The sequence below is a fragment of the Juglans regia genome, chromosome 10 (genome assembly GCF_001411555.2).
Source record: "Juglans regia cultivar Chandler chromosome 10, Walnut 2.0, whole genome shotgun sequence".
Classification (NCBI taxonomy): domain Eukaryota; kingdom Viridiplantae; phylum Streptophyta; class Magnoliopsida; order Fagales; family Juglandaceae; genus Juglans; species Juglans regia.
This window is the reverse complement of record NC_049910.1, coordinates 2,437,650-2,453,124: the sequence shown is the minus strand read 5'-3', so window position 1 is coordinate 2,453,124 and position 15,475 is coordinate 2,437,650. Positions and strand designations below refer to the sequence as shown.

Sequence of the window (15,475 nt, the reverse complement as noted above, 5' to 3'; positions counted from 1 at the left end):
ACTGAGCACTCAAGCCCTGTACGTGGGTGTGGTTTAGATACGAGTGTCTTCTTAGACCCTACGCAATGATGGGCCAAGCTTCTTGTTTTCAATTCACTTTTATATTTTCTTCCTTTTTAAGAAGAAAAATAGAAAAAATGACATTTTTCATTCTGAACTCAACTAGCACCGTTTCCAGAATTTATATCCTAAATTATTATTAAGTTTAGAAAAGAAAAACATGAATTTCTCAAGTGCACGATGTACAATACAAAATGCATTGTAGGGTATTGGTATTTCACCGCTGGTTTGGGAAGGAGAAAAAAAAAAAACTTTCATACTATGCTTCTGAAATAACTTTATTGCAGCATTAAAGAAGTTTCACATGTGGAGTGGTTCCCTTCCCATGTTAAGCATTATTCACATCTCAGATGTGCAAGAATGCAAATACAGTGAGCGATCGATAGCACGATTAAGCAATTCTTGGAAGAGAGTACCTCGAGGACAGGCCACAAACATCACGATCCCTTTTAAGGCATGTCAATGAGGTTGGGTTGACTTGAATGAACAGGTAGTTTCCAGCAAAAATATCACCAAAATGAGCCTGACTTTCCTTCAATCTCTTCAGCACCTTAGCCCATGAACATGACACTCTGAATGCAGAGAGCAGCCTAGCTTTCCTCCTCAAGAACTTCCTCAAGTTTGGGACCTTAAGCTTGAACCTCCTCCTTATGGACACCCTTTTGAACCTGCACCAAGCCCTCGATCTCAAAACCACCCTCTCTCTTTCTTCATAATCTTCAAAGCCACCTTCATTTCCAAGTCTTTGGTAAGGAAACTTGAATACCGAGGCCATCTCAGTGAGAGGCATGGCCGTTCAGACACAAGTTAAACCCTGATATCTCCATGGAGAAGTTATATGGCCAGCCTTTATTTCTAGTCAGAGAAACTAATACACGAGTAGTTGGGGTTTTCTGAAGTAATGATATCACAGGAAGGGGTTGGTTTTCAGTAGCTGTTGAGTGCATTTAATGTGATAGAGAGAAGCGGGTAATGGGTGGAGCATAATACGGAGATTATCATCTTTTTGCCTACCTTTTTGTTTGATGACGAAGGAAGTGACAATTGACACACCACCCACACTTGATGTGTATGTTCATCATCATCGATGGAAAATGATGAAGATACTTAAGGCTGGCTTACATCGAGCGATGTTAAGAAAGCAGCCACGCGTACAAGATTAAACCAGTAGGCAGGATGACAAGGGTCAAGGGTCCGAAAACCCATAACCATAATTTCCTTTACCAACCTATTCTATGGAACATTGAATTCATTGTGCCAAACCCATTAAATACCGTACTCACACACTTGCCTAACAGTTCTTGACCATGCTGATGTTGCCATTTAATGTTAGATATAAATTTAAAATGTATAAATTTATTAAAAAATAAATAAAATCTTTCAGGCGAATGCCATTTCTTTTCAAAAGGCTTATACAAAATTTGGACAATCATTTTCCTAAATTAAGACTACCATCTAGCGGGCACTGCATAGAAGAGATTATCCAAAGTGGGCACACAGGCAAGCAACTAGCGAATGTAACATCTAGCGGGCACTGCATAATTCATCATCTTCAGAAGTGACCGGGGCATTTGACATTACAAAAAACAGGTCCCATTTGTCTAAGAATGACACATTTTCTAGCTTAGAATAGTCCCCACTCTGCGTGAAGAAAATATGTGGACCATCCTTTCATTGATAAAGATATGACAGCAATTAAACAATGAGAATTTCGGGACGATGAAGAATAAAATATATAGGAGAGATTTGCTCAATTGTTTCAAGCCCACGCTCGATATTTTACATATTCGTTAGATTGAGGCGGGAAAAAGAATAATAAATGTATGAGAATCAGAAACTGGATGAGAGGGTAGGGAACTAACAGTCGAACAAAACGTCCTTTATATCCTAACAAGTCTACCAAGATCTCTCTGCCAAAAGGCTGTTTCATCTGGCTCAACCCCCAAGAAGAATGAAGTTGTGGGGTGCGGGAATCATGAAATTTGTTTTGTCTGTAATACCATGGATACCCATTTTTTCCTACCAAAATTAGGTGTATTCGTATCTTTTAATTAAGTGCAACTTTAATCGTATTATTGCTTGTTGAGTTACTATCAGAAAGAAGTTAATAAAGAGATGAGAATTGAATAAAAAAACAAAAAACCATGTACTAAGTTACGCGGCGGAAATTAAACCTGGAAAAGAGGTGACTCTCGGTCTTCCTCTTCAAGTTTCCATGTAGTTGTCAAAGCCGGTGTAGCTTCCCAAAGACAATATCACTACACCCCATCTTGGAATTCTAGCTTTGCTGCAACCGAAGAGGCAGAGCAATTTAGCAGGAGTTCATACAATATATCTAGGTTGCATATAAATAGCCACCTCTTGCTAGTCCAATGCAGTAGCTCATCATTCTTATTCTTTATTTGAATGAAGAATAGTTTATCCTTCCATTTCACTTTAGAAGATGTCAAGGTCTTTTAACTTCAAAGCCCTTAGAGGAAAGTTCAAAACGACTGTTGTGACCGATGAGCTGGCGCTGGAAGAGAGCCTTAGATTACTCTTGTCTAAGGTTAATGAAAAGCTGCATGAGAGAGGTAATGTCCCTGAGAGAGTTGTGGCTTTAGATATAGAGAAGTCATTCTGCTCAGCTAGTTACGGAATGGTCAAGGAAAGAGTTGTAGTGTTGATGCTAGGTGTAGAAAATGATTGCCTTATTATACACCTTACACACTTCGAGAAACTACCCACTTCCCTTTCCAAGTTTCTCGATCTTTCAGATATAACATTTGTTGGTGTCAGCATCAAAAGCAACCTGGCTGATCTTCAACGAGATTATGGGATTCAATGCAGGAATGGGGTTGATCTGGGAGTCTTTGCTGCTGCTGTTCGAGATTCGACTGGCATAAGTGCATATCCTTTGCCGTGTATTGTTCGTTGTTCCAACATTGATTTTTGTAAACCTGCTGATGTAGCTTTTAGTGAGTGGGGTACAAGTATGCTAAGTGAGAAACAAATCGAGCATGCTAGTTTGGTAGTCCATAAGACCTTTAAGATTGTGGAACAATTATGGCAACGTTACTTAAGTTAACAGAATTTCTTGGCTTCAGCCAGCTTTTTAATCGCAAATTGATTAATTTTGGGTTGTAGTATGTTGTAAGAGTAATGCTAGAGAGAAACCATTATAGCAGTGCACACTTTGCACTCACTGCGTGGCTGCTTCTAGTTGATTGTTCCCAACACTCACTTGGGGAGATGTGTGGTCTAGATGATGCCACATCATGTATACAAAATGGATGCTCCTAATAGTGACTTCTATCTATATTTATTCATGTTGTAAACAAGCAAGGAAGAAAAAGTTCCAAAAGTGAAAAAATGGCTCTAATTTGAGTCAAATGTAAACTGTACCTCTCCAAAAGAAACAGAACAGTGAGAGAGAGAGTGCATTTTGATACCATATGAACATGCATAAATACACCACCAAAATTTGATAGAATGCTTACAGTCAAAACTTATAAATGTTTGTGCTCATACATTAAGTAAATTGCTTACATAGGAGAAACTTCAAAGCTTCATTTTCCAACAAATTGCTAGCAGTAAATTATGATGAGCATATTAATTTGTCAGATTCTTCTTGCACCTTTTCTTCCTTGAGGCAAAACTGCTAGGTCCAATTTCAATGGACATTCTTTTTGTCCTGCATAGCATAAAAAAACACAAGTTCCTCACCCGCAGAAACCATTGCATGCCAGTTCAAAATAGATGGTTGAGATACTAGATGATGAAAAAAAAATTACCACATAGAGAGTTCTTCTGTGTCCTTGCCACCTTCTTCAGCTGGACCATCGATGATAACAATATACCATCAAATTCAGTAACAGGGGTTTGAGAGAATGAGATAACAATATGCTGAAAGCCAAAAGACTACCAGTTGAAACGAAAATTGGCTAATTTCAGAAACATTTAGCTCAAAACATGTGATGCATGTAAAGGATTTCTATTGACATCCCCTCGAGAAAAAATGAGAGATGTGGACACAATGAGCACTATTAGACCACAAACTAGGACTATAAGGCTTCCTCTTGAGGCATGCAGCCTTAAGGAGAGGTGCCCATCTATTGCAATTAGCTAAGAACAGGGGGGCCACAACTCAGCATATTGAAATTCATGCTTAGTATGTGAGCTAAACCATGGACGTTTAAACAAGCCGTTTTGTCAAAAAAGGGTTTGGACTCTGGGTATGGGTTCCAAGACGAATAATTATGGGGGGGGATTAATTAAAACCGTTGAATTTGGAAATTTGGATGATGGTAAAGTAGCTCCCAGATGACAAATCCAAAATGCTTTTCCTAAGGATTCTTTTTAAGATAGTAATAGTCTAATAGAGAACGAAATAACTAAAAAGTCTAGAATACATGCAGCTTCACTTTAAGGACTTGGTTGGAACTCAGCTATATCAATTGATGAGATGAGATCTAAAATAAAGTAAAAAGATTTTTCCATGTAATCAACACTGTTAGCTTTTGCAGCCTGGTAATTAAATCCAACTTCCATAACTTGATGATGACGTTTGTTCATTAAATTTGGATTTTATCATTGTGTCATCCAATTATCTCTCATTGTACCATTGTGCGGGCCAGAATTATTTCCCAAAGTCTTATATCCATCATGATGAACATTCATATCATAGCCTCTTCAACAATAATCAGGTTTGAACCAATAGGACAAACGATCAATTTACCATTTAAAGAAAATGGATAAAAATGAGTCAATGACCATGCTCAACAGAATAAGTGAACGATTCAATTTACAAAGGAACAAAATTTGAGTCAGCATAAGGCAAAACATACCCATTCCATTAACCTTGTCGCTTTCCTGCCCCGACTCTGAACTGCAACACCATCGATCTCCTCCATTATCAAAATCACGGTGTTCTCCCACAAGAGGCATCCAGAAATCAGCTTCTTCTGAATCAGTGCTCTCATCAGACAAATTCCTGACTACAGAGATAATCTCATCAACTCCTTTGTCTTTATCCTTCTTCTTCTTCTTCATTATACCAACCGTGGATGGCTTTGATGCTTTTTGGGGCTTCTGCCAACTCTTCTCTTCTGATTTTCCATCTGAGGTTAGCTTTTCTGCTTCCTTATCCTCTGTTCGTATAAAGTCCATATTTCTCTTAAGACGTTAACAATCATAAACATCTTAGGCACCCTCGCTACACATAACCCTTGCAAACTCAGAAATCCAGAGGCAATTTTGAGACACTAAAATAGTGACTGGATTATCAAGATTGGCTGATTATAAAAAAAGAATAACAAAAAGCATAAGAATTGAGGAAAAAACACGAACCTAGTTTGTTGAGGAATCGTTTGCCATTGATGTGCTTCCATATATGTTCCTCGCACTTATTTATGGTGTCTCCTGTTAGCTTACATATCAACTTTGAACTGAAAACGGATCAGCTTACATAAGCATTTTGCTTCTTGAGCTTAGCACATAAAGGCTCAACACAATTAAGTTGAAATTTACTCATAAAAAAAAAATCTCAAACTCACTATAGGGCGCCCAGAAAACCTAACTAACAACAATTATACACCAATCCGGCTTCAAATATGATTTTAACAGAGGAAAATGTAACTGAGAAAGAGTGGAGGGAACTTTGGGTACCGGGAGAGAGGATCTTGCTTGAACATGTTGAGAGGAGGTTTATTTTGGGAGATAGCGAAGTCGATGAGACACAAACGACACCGTTTGGACTGAGAGTAGGATTCCCTGTCTTTGGCGAGCACTTCGTGGCCAGTCTCCACGCACTTGAAGCGTCCATTCACGAGCTCCGTGAAGGTCGGTGTGGCCAGCAGGTTGTTCCCTTCCTTGTTCGATGACTTCTCTTCAATCGTCGCCATTACTACGGTGACTGATAGCCCTAGTATACGTGTATGCGCGGGCGCGCGCGGGAGAGAGAGCACACCCTTGTTGGCACGTTAAAACGGCAGCGCACCACAAATTCTGAAAGATGAATTCTTACCATTTATTTTTATATTTTATATAATTAAAAAAAATTTTTGTAGGATGTGAGATGTTTTTTATAAAATATAAAAATATTTTTTATATGACATGGGATGTGTAATAATAAACAGTAACAGATAAATAATTTTTAAATGGCATGTCGTTTGGCTTTTTATTCTTCTTTTTTTTTTTTTTACTTATAAGTAGATTTGGATTGCCAAATTTTTTTTTAAAGCAAAGTAAAAGAAAAATAGATATAGAAATAGAAAAATATTTTACAGCATTTTTTTTACAAAAAATTTTCACAACCTCTTAACACTCAATACTCCATATTATTTTTAATTTTTTTTTCTTTTATCAAATATTTATTATATGAATAATGAATAGAAATTTTGAAATAATTTAAAAAGAATAAACTCAAAAAAAATTTAAAAAATTTTAAAACATGTAGAATATGGTGGAAGTTGTGTAGTAAAATTCTTTTTTTTAATATTTAAATAATATTCAAAATTAATAATATTTATCTCCCATTCTGCACGTTAAATTTTAGAAAATATATAAAATTGTGAGAATCATAAATTTATTATTGTATGTGGTTGCATTAATTAACCATCAAGCGAAAGTAAAATCAGAAAAACAATATTAATGCAAGCAGCAGTTAAAAAGGTGAGGACTGATTTTTGTCCTCTCTTAATTTGTTTTTATAGTTCTATCTCTCTCTCTCTCTCTCTCTCCATCTTCCTCTGAACATATATTTCCAGTTCTCAGAGAACTCGCCATTGTCTTTTTTCACTACGATGGTCCGACAAGCGGTTGGGACGAGTTTGAAATGGTCGAGGTGAGCTATCCATGAGAAGTTATTCAACAGCTTTCGCGTACTTTTGGCCAATGTCTAGATGGTCATGTTTGACATAAACTCCCTGAAACTGGTCCAAGGTGGTCTGATAAAAGTTTTTTGCATCCCGACACTGTTGCTAGCCCAATGACTAGATGTTTATTTGGGGTGAGGATCTTGGTTCGACCCATTTCAATGCAGAGGATTGACGTTCATGGTGGTTTAGATTATAAAAGAAGACTGTCGAGGAAGCATGGCTTGGAGATACCACAGCCTGGTTTAGAACCAAATGAAGGATTAACGTTTATGGACACCCTTTTGGATACTTCATTTCATTGTATGCTGGTGATTTAATCCGGATAATTATTGATCCAACACGGTTCTTTCTTATTTCCATGGCTTGTGAAAAACTTGAAAACAAGCAAGATCTGTGCAGCCAACCAGGGTAAACCTTGATAACTTCCAATTGTTATTATTATCTCGTTAATGGTACAACATCTTTATTTTTTCCCCTGATATTAAATTTTCAAAGAGAACAGCTGAGAATAAAAACCCTGTGCACTTGAAAATGTTCTATCCTATACTGTGGATCTGTTCATCATTGTTGCTCCAAAACTTCTGGGAGCAAGCAACAGATTAGAGAGGCAATTAGAAATAACTTTTGGTAATTGACTCTTCCAGCTCTTTGAAGTCCCATGCATCATCTGCTGAATATTCACCTGCAAAGGTGGCAAGTGTCAGCAAATTCCTAACGTGTTTTGCACCCACAACTAAAAATTGTGAAAATTTTCTTTAAAACATGCCTTTTGAGATCTGTAATCTGTTTTTACCTCTTAACGAAACAAAATTTGTGTATCACAGACTTCCATTTTCATGTTCAAATTCCCTCTATGTATTTTCATTGCAAAGAAATAAAGAGGATAGAGATGAAAACTTGATATCCAAAAGGTTTTGTTTCCTGCAATTTTAAGTTAGTTCTCTTTTCCTTCTAATATGGCATCATAGCTTTCTGCTTTGAAGGAAAATAAGGCAAAATTCTACGAATGGATTGCATATGCCATACACTACTAAGAAAAAGATTATCAACCAGCAAAAATTATGCACATGTCAAACTGAGAAACTATAGATTTAATATTTACAATCCTTTATACAAGTTGGAAAGAAGTGGTTCATTGGTATAATATTATTAGAATCAGCCAGTCTGCAGATATTTGATTTGGGAAGTACTTAATCTTTGAACTTAAACTTCCAGAATTTTTCGGTGCAACTTAAAATATTTAACAAAACAGAATTTGATCAGCACTTAAAAATAAACTTCAACGTCAAGATGAGGGCACTTACCAATTGAATCCCTTCGAAGAGCAGTTAAATGAGCACAACTGCAGTGAAGAAGTATGTTAGAGAAACTTCAAACTCAAAACAAAAATTATAAAACCTATATCAACCTGCATTTAGGAGTTAAGTCTCACTATCTTCCATTCATCTTTAGCATTTCTTTACTCAAAAGCGTGCATGTACTCTCTCCCTCTCTCTCTCTCTGGAAAGAAGAAAATTTACATATTGATGATAATAGAAGGTTTGTTAAAAGGCACATCTTTTCTTAAAGGCTAAAATCAGTAAGCAAATGTGGCTATTGAGTGTTATAGCAAGGTAAAGATGATTGTTGCTCTAGTCATCTTAAAAGTCTTCTCTTACAAAGCTCTTACAGCCATCTGTTCAAGCCTTTCTGGACGGCAGAAGCGGGACCAACCATTTTTACAACAGAAAAACTATTGGTAAGATGGACTAATGAGGGGATACATTAACTGGTGAGTTCAATAAAATGATTACCTGCCAAGAGCCTTCCCAAAATCTGCACATAGTGAACGTATGTATGTACCTTTGGAGCATGTCACCCGGAAAATCAGATTTTGCCTGTAAAGATCTCACTTAAAATGAAACCAGCTTCAAATATGGCTAACAGATGACAGATTATACATGAACTACATATCTCACTAAGATGATTTAGAAAACACATCCTTCAGATGTAAGTGGAAATAGAATTACTCTACCACCAACTTCTTCTTAAAGCATGATCTATATTTTCTCATTTAATCATCATGCGTACACGGCAGAAAAAATTTCAGGAAGTTCTAAAATGAGGAATTACAGATGAATTTCAAAATGTGTTTGACTCAGACTTCCGAAGCATGAGCATATAGGTGTAATTCATGTCCCGTAGCTATCACGCTGTTTATTAGCTGTTTCTTATTTACTTACATGTGTTTATGAGAGAACCAAACATTCAAACTTACTAGAGGACCCAGCCAGCAACCTACCTTTGTGCCCTTGATCCCCTGAATATGATGAAATAGAATTTAACTAAGAATTTATCTCCCTAGATTTTCAGTGTAAGAAACGATATTGTGCACATAATACACAATAGAGTAAAGTTTACTTTGATCCATCGTTTTAGGATCCGGAACCACAGCACACATCGAAGACTAGAACAAATGAAGTGCATTCCAGGTGTACAATATACCTGGAATCTATGAAATATAAACATGTTTTTTACAATGCCAAATATGATGGATCAAAAAGGCCAGAGTTTGTCTAAATCCAAGCAAAATGTAGGTACCTGTCATCTAAGCTACGCTCAATATCAAACCGGAAGATTGAAATCCTTCTAGGTGAAAGTTCAATGCTCTCTCCCCTTCTTGCTTTCTCATACATCTTTTCTCCTCCAACCTGTCAAAGATATTGAAACTAGTAATATCATGAGACCATGATCTATTTGCATAAAATATGGGTGGACACAGAAGCCATCTTTTTCATACATCTTTTCTTGCTTGTGTTGGTCATTCAGATTGCTGAAAGTGTTTTGTAAAAATAGATGTCTATTTATAAATAAATAAAAGGTATGATAGATGTACAACCAATGCCTTCTGAACAACATCTAAGTCAGAACTAAGAAAACTGTCAGCATAAAGATCCATCCCTCATTTGGGGAGAAATGCTTACTTTGATAGCAGAGAACATCGGGGGAACCTGCCAAATTTCCCCACAAAAGGAGGCGGCAGTTTTCTTTATCTCCTCATCTTTGATATGCTCCCAAGGCTCCCGCTGAATGACCTACACGAGAGGGACATCCCTGAGTGAACATTTGGACCATATGAAGATATTAATTAAATCTTACCAAGAGATAAATGATCATGTTCCAGAGAAACAATAGAAGGTCATCTCACCAAGCCATCTAGTCTAAACACTGTTGAGATGAGATTATGCACATGGATAAAATGGAAAGAGAAAACCTTCCTGCAGGTGACACCAGCAACCCTCATTTATCGGAGGCCAATCAAAACTTGCCACGTGTGCGGTACACGAAAGAACTGAGCAGCCGCATTAGACCGAAACCCTCCCTCCCTCTGAAGCCAAAACTCTCGATCCCCCTCTCTCTGCTCTCCCTCCCTCTCTGAATCTTCAAGACTCCCTTTCTCTCTGCAATCTCACTCTCGATCCCGCTCTCTCTATAGATCAAGGCGAAAACCCTCATAACTCTCTGCCCTCATTTTCTTGCTAACATTCACCATTTTTCTGTTTGGATTTTGATGTAAAAATCTTCCTGAAATGGCCTGGGCAAGTGCTGCTGTAAATTGAGATCCTTGGTGAAGGAAGACGCCATCTGTTCCACCAAGAATTATCCGACTTCCGGAGAATCAATTCTGGTTTTTGATTGATTGGCATCATTGCTAGGTTTGGATTTTGCCAACTCAAGAGTGACGCTAGGTCCAGATGGACAGAGGCATTCCGCGGGGGGAGGGGGGAAGAAGAAAATGAGAGAGAGAGAGAGAGAGGGGGGGGGAGGGGAAAATGAAGAATGTTTCAGAGAGAGAGAGAAGGGGGGACAAAGGTCGCATTTTGGGAAAATCCTTTCAACAAAAGAGCACCATAGCAAACGGCAAAAGAGCATAATCACAGAAAATCCCTTCGACAAAATCAAAACCAAACGCACCCCCACTGCACGCTGTACGACCTCTAGTCCCAATGGAGAAGCTCCATACGGCGAAGGGCAAAATCACTTGTATCATTTTAGTTTCTGATATTGTTTTCATCTATTTCTCGCATATCCTCTCCTTCCCCAAATAGATTTTTCCATTCCGTTTCAAATGCACAAATTCCACAAACTTCAGCAATCTCTCTCTGTCTCTCAATCCCTGTTTTCGTTCCCAAGCACCCTGTTATTTTTTCTCCTCTCTCTTCTTTCCCCCAAAATCCTAATTCTTCAGATATTGCAAAAATAATTTCAGAATCCTAAATAATTTCAGATATTAAAACTGTATATGCAAAAATAACAAATATAAGTGTATAGGAATATCTTGGTGAGAAATTGAAATAAAATCTACAAGGTTAACAGCGAATCAAAGGTGGGAGTAAGAGACCAACGGCAAATAAATGGTTAACAGCAAAAACTGTTTCACAGAGAGAAAGGGGGAGGGGGGGGGGGGGGGGAGGGGACAGAGCATGGGGAAGAAGGTTTTCGGTCTAGTCTGGAGCTCGAGCGGGAAGGGATTTTCATGATCCCCTGCTATACGCCCTACCTGGTTTACAAAGGAATACCTACGTGGCAGCTTCTAATTGGTTTCCGATAAGTGAGGTTTTTAGGTGACACCGGTCCGAAGAGGAACTAAAATGGAAATCTGCACGCACTGTATCATGTCATTGAGTTTTAGACTGTCCATAACTTCCATTTCTCAATACAAGGATGCGTAAAAATACCTTCTTGCTGAGATTATAATGCAATAATCAGGCTATGCCTATTTCATTCGTATGAATAAAATCTACTTACTACTTATCAAAAAAATAATAATTGTAAGTGTCCTCGTTGTAATCCATTTGCATCCTTGGTGCAATTGAATTGTGTGTGCCTATCTTTAATGTTGATGGTATAATTCACTTATGCAGCATCTAGTAAACCCATATGGCTTCTTTGTCAGCATTAGAAAACTGTTGCTATGGAAGCTAAAACCAAGTTCATTTTTTTAGAGTATCATTGTGCATGTATACTAAAGATAAGGAACAATAGTTACTCAAAGAGAGTAACACACCGCTGAATCAGCATCCCAAGTCGAAGTGGCCTCCCCTAGTCGGAAAACCCCACTATAGCCCTTAATCATACCTTGATATCTGCAGTACAAACATTCAAAGTCTTCAAAGAGTTCAACAGATTAAATTTGAAAGGAGAAACAAGTTTCAGTTCTAAATTCAAGGTGCAGGTTCAGGGGAAACAATAGAGCATGCCCATAAGATTGATCCCTCACAGGTGAGTATCAATCTAACTGCTATAACTTGTATAAGATTCATTTTTTTATAGGTGTCAGTTTACAAAGAATCATTAGCATGTATCACAAAAAGGGGACCCAGATTTGTATAAGATTCATAACTTGCCTGTCTACCAACTTTGTGGCTTTACCAACACATACAATTAACAAACCAGTTGCCATTGGATCAAGGGTTCCGGCATGCCCTACCTGTTACACACCAAAAAAAGGAAGGAAAAAAACGTTAAGAGGAGCATTTACAGGAGGTGTACCTACATGCATATGCAATGGCAAAAAGGCACCTTTTTCACTTTGACTAGGCGACGCAGCTTTCCACAAACTGTAAATGATGTCCATCCTGTCTTGCAATTTAAATCTTGTTATATTCTGATTGATGGAAACTTATACCTCATAATGCTAGGACTTTACTTTAAAGAAAATTTCAAGCACAGGTACATTAAAAGATCTGAGAATTTAGATAAATTGTCCTGTTAATCCTCGATTGAGTGAGCTAAGGGAAGACCACAATCTGCTGCTGCAACATTCTATGGAGGGCATGTGTTTCTAGTAATTTATAGGCAAATGAGTTTTCTTAATGTCCCATTGAACATCCATTCCGTCTTCCACTCGCACTTGCAGCACCTTCACCCAAGACCAAATAATATTCATACTCAATAACGAGTCGGAGTTATATATCCCCCCCTACTTCAGTAGTTGTGCCGTTGTGGGCAAATAACTCTCACAGCCATTGAGTTTCCCTACAGTTTCTTTCTTCAATGACAATAACGATTCTCACTCCCCATCTCTAATTCTAATTGCTCCAAATCATTTCTTACGTCCCCCATTTTTTCTAAAAATCTGTACTTCTAACATTTTTGTTAATCACGCAGGCATTATCCAAAATGTTCAAGCAATAATTATTGATAATAGATGCCTAGTGTAAATTATGTAGCGATGAAACTATGGACTCACCTTTGGGTTTGTTCACTAAAACCACCGTCCCGCACGGACTATCCCATCTTGGCGGAAGCTCCATACTCCTTGTCACAAGGTATGGCTCATTCACGACTTCACCATCCTTTTTGGGAACTTTATTCAAACACTTAAAGAACTCCTCTACCTTCTTCTCCGTAACATCCTTACTCGCATCCTTCTTCGCTAATTCCTCCCTACCCTTTTGTTCTCCTTCTTCGTCAAAGAACACCAACTTCTTACCATCCCCTCCCTCGTCGTGATCCTCACAGTTCTTCTCCCCACTCTTAACACCAGCTTTCTTTTTTACCTTCCCCTTCGCATTATTTGCATTCGATTCGCCGGGTTCAAGAAATGCCTTGTCGAGGCAATGATCAGGAAAATACTTCTTCTCCAACTGATACACCATCTTGTAATGCTTCTCCTTCTCCCACGGATACGCAAACGTATCGTAAAAATACAACTCCTCCTCTCTCTCATGCAATCTATTAAACTCCACCACCTCAGGCTTCAGTTCCACAAACCCCTCATCGTGCCGCTTACCATCCTCATCCGAATCCGACCCATACATCCTCTTCCTCCTCTTACTGTAGTACTTCCTCATAGACTTGTCCATTTCCAATTTTTCCGAACTGGGTCGGTTTGTTCCGCTCTCTGATAACAGCTTTTCATCCACCCAGTCCTCGAAGCCCTGTTCCGAAACGGGTTTCTCTGGTGAATCAAACTCTGGTGAGTAGTCTGGGTTTGACTTGCGTACGCGGGCTGGGGTGTGGCGAGGTTGGGACTGAGTTGGGCGGTTGATGATCATATCGTACTGAAGAGGGAATTGGGTGGACGTGGTGGAGAAAAAAAGCGAAGAGGGAGATAGCGAAAAGAGGGTATTGTCAATAGGTTTGGGTAATGAGAGAGAGATTACTCGCGTCAAGGAAGTAATCATGGATCTGGGACGGAAGAGAAGGAAGGATACGTGAATTAGAGTGAGAGACTTCCCCATTTGCGGTGACGATGATGATGATCAGGTTGCTGCTATCTGGGGTGGGGGTTTTAGCATGGTTTTTCGGCGAATGCTTTCTGCCCAAGGCTTTGGAAAGGGGCCGGCGAATGAGATTTCGATCTCTCTTTCCTTTTTTCAACCGCAGCATACCATTCAAGTAAAAATAAGGAAAATGATAAAAGGAACAATCGGATATAGTTTTTTTTTTTTTTTGTTGGACGCAATGGTAGATATAGAATTTTCTTAACCCGTCTAATCTAATCTAATATTATGATTTTTCTAACTTTTTAAATAAAATATAATAAATAATTATTTTTTAAAAATTTAAAATAAAAATAATATTAACAAAAAGTTTATAATAATATTTTATATAACTTTTAACTCTGATTTTATCTCAACTTAAATTAACACTATTTAAACCTCTCTTGTTAATATTTTATTTATTAAAAATTGAAAAAAATAATCTCAACGGCGGAAAACTGTCATTTGCTCTAGACCAATATTATCTTGAAAAATTCTACTTATAAGCCCATATAAATAATACACTTAATATTACTATATAAATTATATAAATTATACATTTTATATACCGACTTAAAAATATAATAACTATATTTTCATTGTGATATTGTAATCTATGGAAACTCAAAATTTCAACGTAATTTATCCGCTCACATCCATTAATAATATCATTATGGCACAGTAAAACAAAAATAAATATATTCTTTATTTCTTAATAAATTAGATAGTCTAATACTAAAAAAGAAAATGCAACATTAAACATCAATGTTGATGTACATTATTAGAAATTCCTATTAGATAGACCTAATATATATGTCTTTTTTTAAACAGTTTCAAGGAAAAAAAAAAATTTCATTAGTCATTATTCATCACTCCACATTCCATATCTTATAAAAAAACTATAGATTTGAAGTGTGAGAATTATTAATAGCTGATGCATAATAAATATATTTGTTCTTAAATATTAAAATAATAATTCGTTTATCTTAAAAATTGACATTACAATCAATAAAGTAGAAGTATTGGAGTGCTTAGGATGCACCACTAGGCGTGTAAAAGTTTTCCTTTAGATCTAGAAAATTGTCCCGATGGACTAGTTTCAGTCAGTCTGGATTAGACCGATTAAGAGCACTGGCAGTGCCATCCAAATATTTGCCTCATTTATCTCAAATTTACCTACATTGGACTAGTCAAAGCCATAAGTCTTTGGTTTTGGCTTTGAGCTACAGTGACAAGCACCCACTGGTCATATTTAGCGAGTTCCTGTACATAAACCAAATGATTAAATTATTCAACAAAATCCCATCCAAC

At 37.4% G+C, this 15,475-nt stretch overlaps 4 protein-coding genes across 8 annotated transcripts; 1 reads left to right on the top strand and 3 right to left on the bottom strand.

The window, feature by feature from the left end:
* Positions 1-243: 243 nt before the first annotated feature.
* On the bottom strand, positions 244-6,028 carry LOC109010183. Of its 4 annotated transcripts, XR_004802576.1 has the most exons (7): positions 5,707-6,028; positions 5,389-5,486; positions 4,887-5,189; positions 3,834-3,873; positions 3,589-3,733; positions 2,419-2,999; positions 244-2,347 (listed from the first exon to the last, which is right to left on the bottom strand). XR_004802576.1 is itself a non-coding variant. In XM_018990934.2 (5 exons), the coding sequence occupies exons 1-5, from the start codon at positions 5,940-5,942 to the stop codon at positions 3,652-3,654; spliced, it is 759 nt and encodes a 252-aa protein (XP_018846479.1). In that variant the 5' UTR covers positions 5,943-6,028; the 3' UTR covers positions 3,456-3,651. The 4 variants fall into 4 exon arrangements, 2 of the variants coding, with proteins under 2 accessions (XP_018846479.1, XP_035550784.1); XR_001999167.2 differs by having other exon boundaries at positions 244-2,999; XM_018990934.2 differs by lacking the exons at positions 244-2,347; positions 2,419-2,999 and having other exon boundaries at positions 3,456-3,733.
* Positions 452-850, bottom strand: LOC109010177. Its single transcript, XM_018990924.1, has one exon. It carries the CDS (start codon positions 848-850, stop codon positions 452-454), a length of 399 nt encoding a protein of 132 aa, XP_018846469.1.
* LOC118349581 lies at positions 2,504-3,127 on the top strand. The gene has a single exon (XM_035694781.1). It carries the CDS (start codon positions 2,504-2,506, stop codon positions 3,125-3,127), a length of 624 nt encoding a protein of 207 aa, XP_035550674.1.
* A 1,298-nt stretch (positions 6,029-7,326) lies between the features above and the next one.
* LOC109010182 lies at positions 7,327-14,302 on the bottom strand. Of its 2 annotated transcripts, XM_018990931.2 has the most exons (9): positions 13,150-14,302; positions 12,480-12,535; positions 12,305-12,387; positions 11,965-12,043; positions 9,881-9,991; positions 9,498-9,607; positions 8,711-8,794; positions 8,222-8,259; positions 7,327-7,599 (listed from the first exon to the last, which is right to left on the bottom strand). In XM_018990931.2, the coding sequence occupies exons 1-9, from the start codon at positions 14,141-14,143 to the stop codon at positions 7,529-7,531; spliced, it is 1,626 nt and encodes a 541-aa protein (XP_018846476.1). In that variant the 5' UTR covers positions 14,144-14,302; the 3' UTR covers positions 7,327-7,528. The 2 variants fall into 2 exon arrangements, 1 of the variants encoding a protein (XP_018846476.1); XR_001999166.2 differs by lacking the exon at positions 7,327-7,599 and having other exon boundaries at positions 8,242-8,259; positions 8,711-8,808.
* Between the last annotated feature and the right edge of the window lie 1,173 nt (positions 14,303-15,475).

Excerpts from the sequence above, each read along its gene's own strand:
- LOC109010183 (XM_018990934.2), bottom strand. The coding sequence starts at position 5,942 with ATGGCGACGATTGAAGAGAAGTCATCGAACAAGGAAGGGAACAACCTG. Across the intron at positions 5,190-5,388 it reads ACGATTCCTCAACAAACTAG|AGGATAAGGAAGCAGAAAAG; the intron begins GTTCGTGTTTTT and ends TTATACGAACAG. Across the intron at positions 3,734-3,833 it reads ACAGAAGAACTCTCTATGTG|GACAAAAAGAATGTCCATTG; the intron begins GTAATTTTTTTT and ends TATGCTATGCAG.
- LOC109010182 (XM_018990931.2), bottom strand. The coding sequence starts at position 14,143 with ATGGGGAAGTCTCTCACTCTAATTCACGTATCCTTCCTTCTCTTCCGT. Across the intron at positions 9,992-11,964 it reads CTTGGGATGCTGATTCAGCG|GTCATTCAGCGGGAGCCTTG; the intron begins GTGTGTTACTCT and ends CCTCTCGTGTAG. Across the intron at positions 7,600-8,221 it reads TCTTCGAAGGGATTCAATTG|GTGAATATTCAGCAGATGAT; the intron begins GTAAGTGCCCTC and ends CCACCTTTGCAG.
- LOC109010177 (XM_018990924.1), bottom strand. The coding sequence starts at position 850 with ATGCCTCTCACTGAGATGGCCTCGGTATTCAAGTTTCCTTACCAAAGA.
- LOC118349581 (XM_035694781.1), top strand. The coding sequence starts at position 2,504 with ATGTCAAGGTCTTTTAACTTCAAAGCCCTTAGAGGAAAGTTCAAAACG.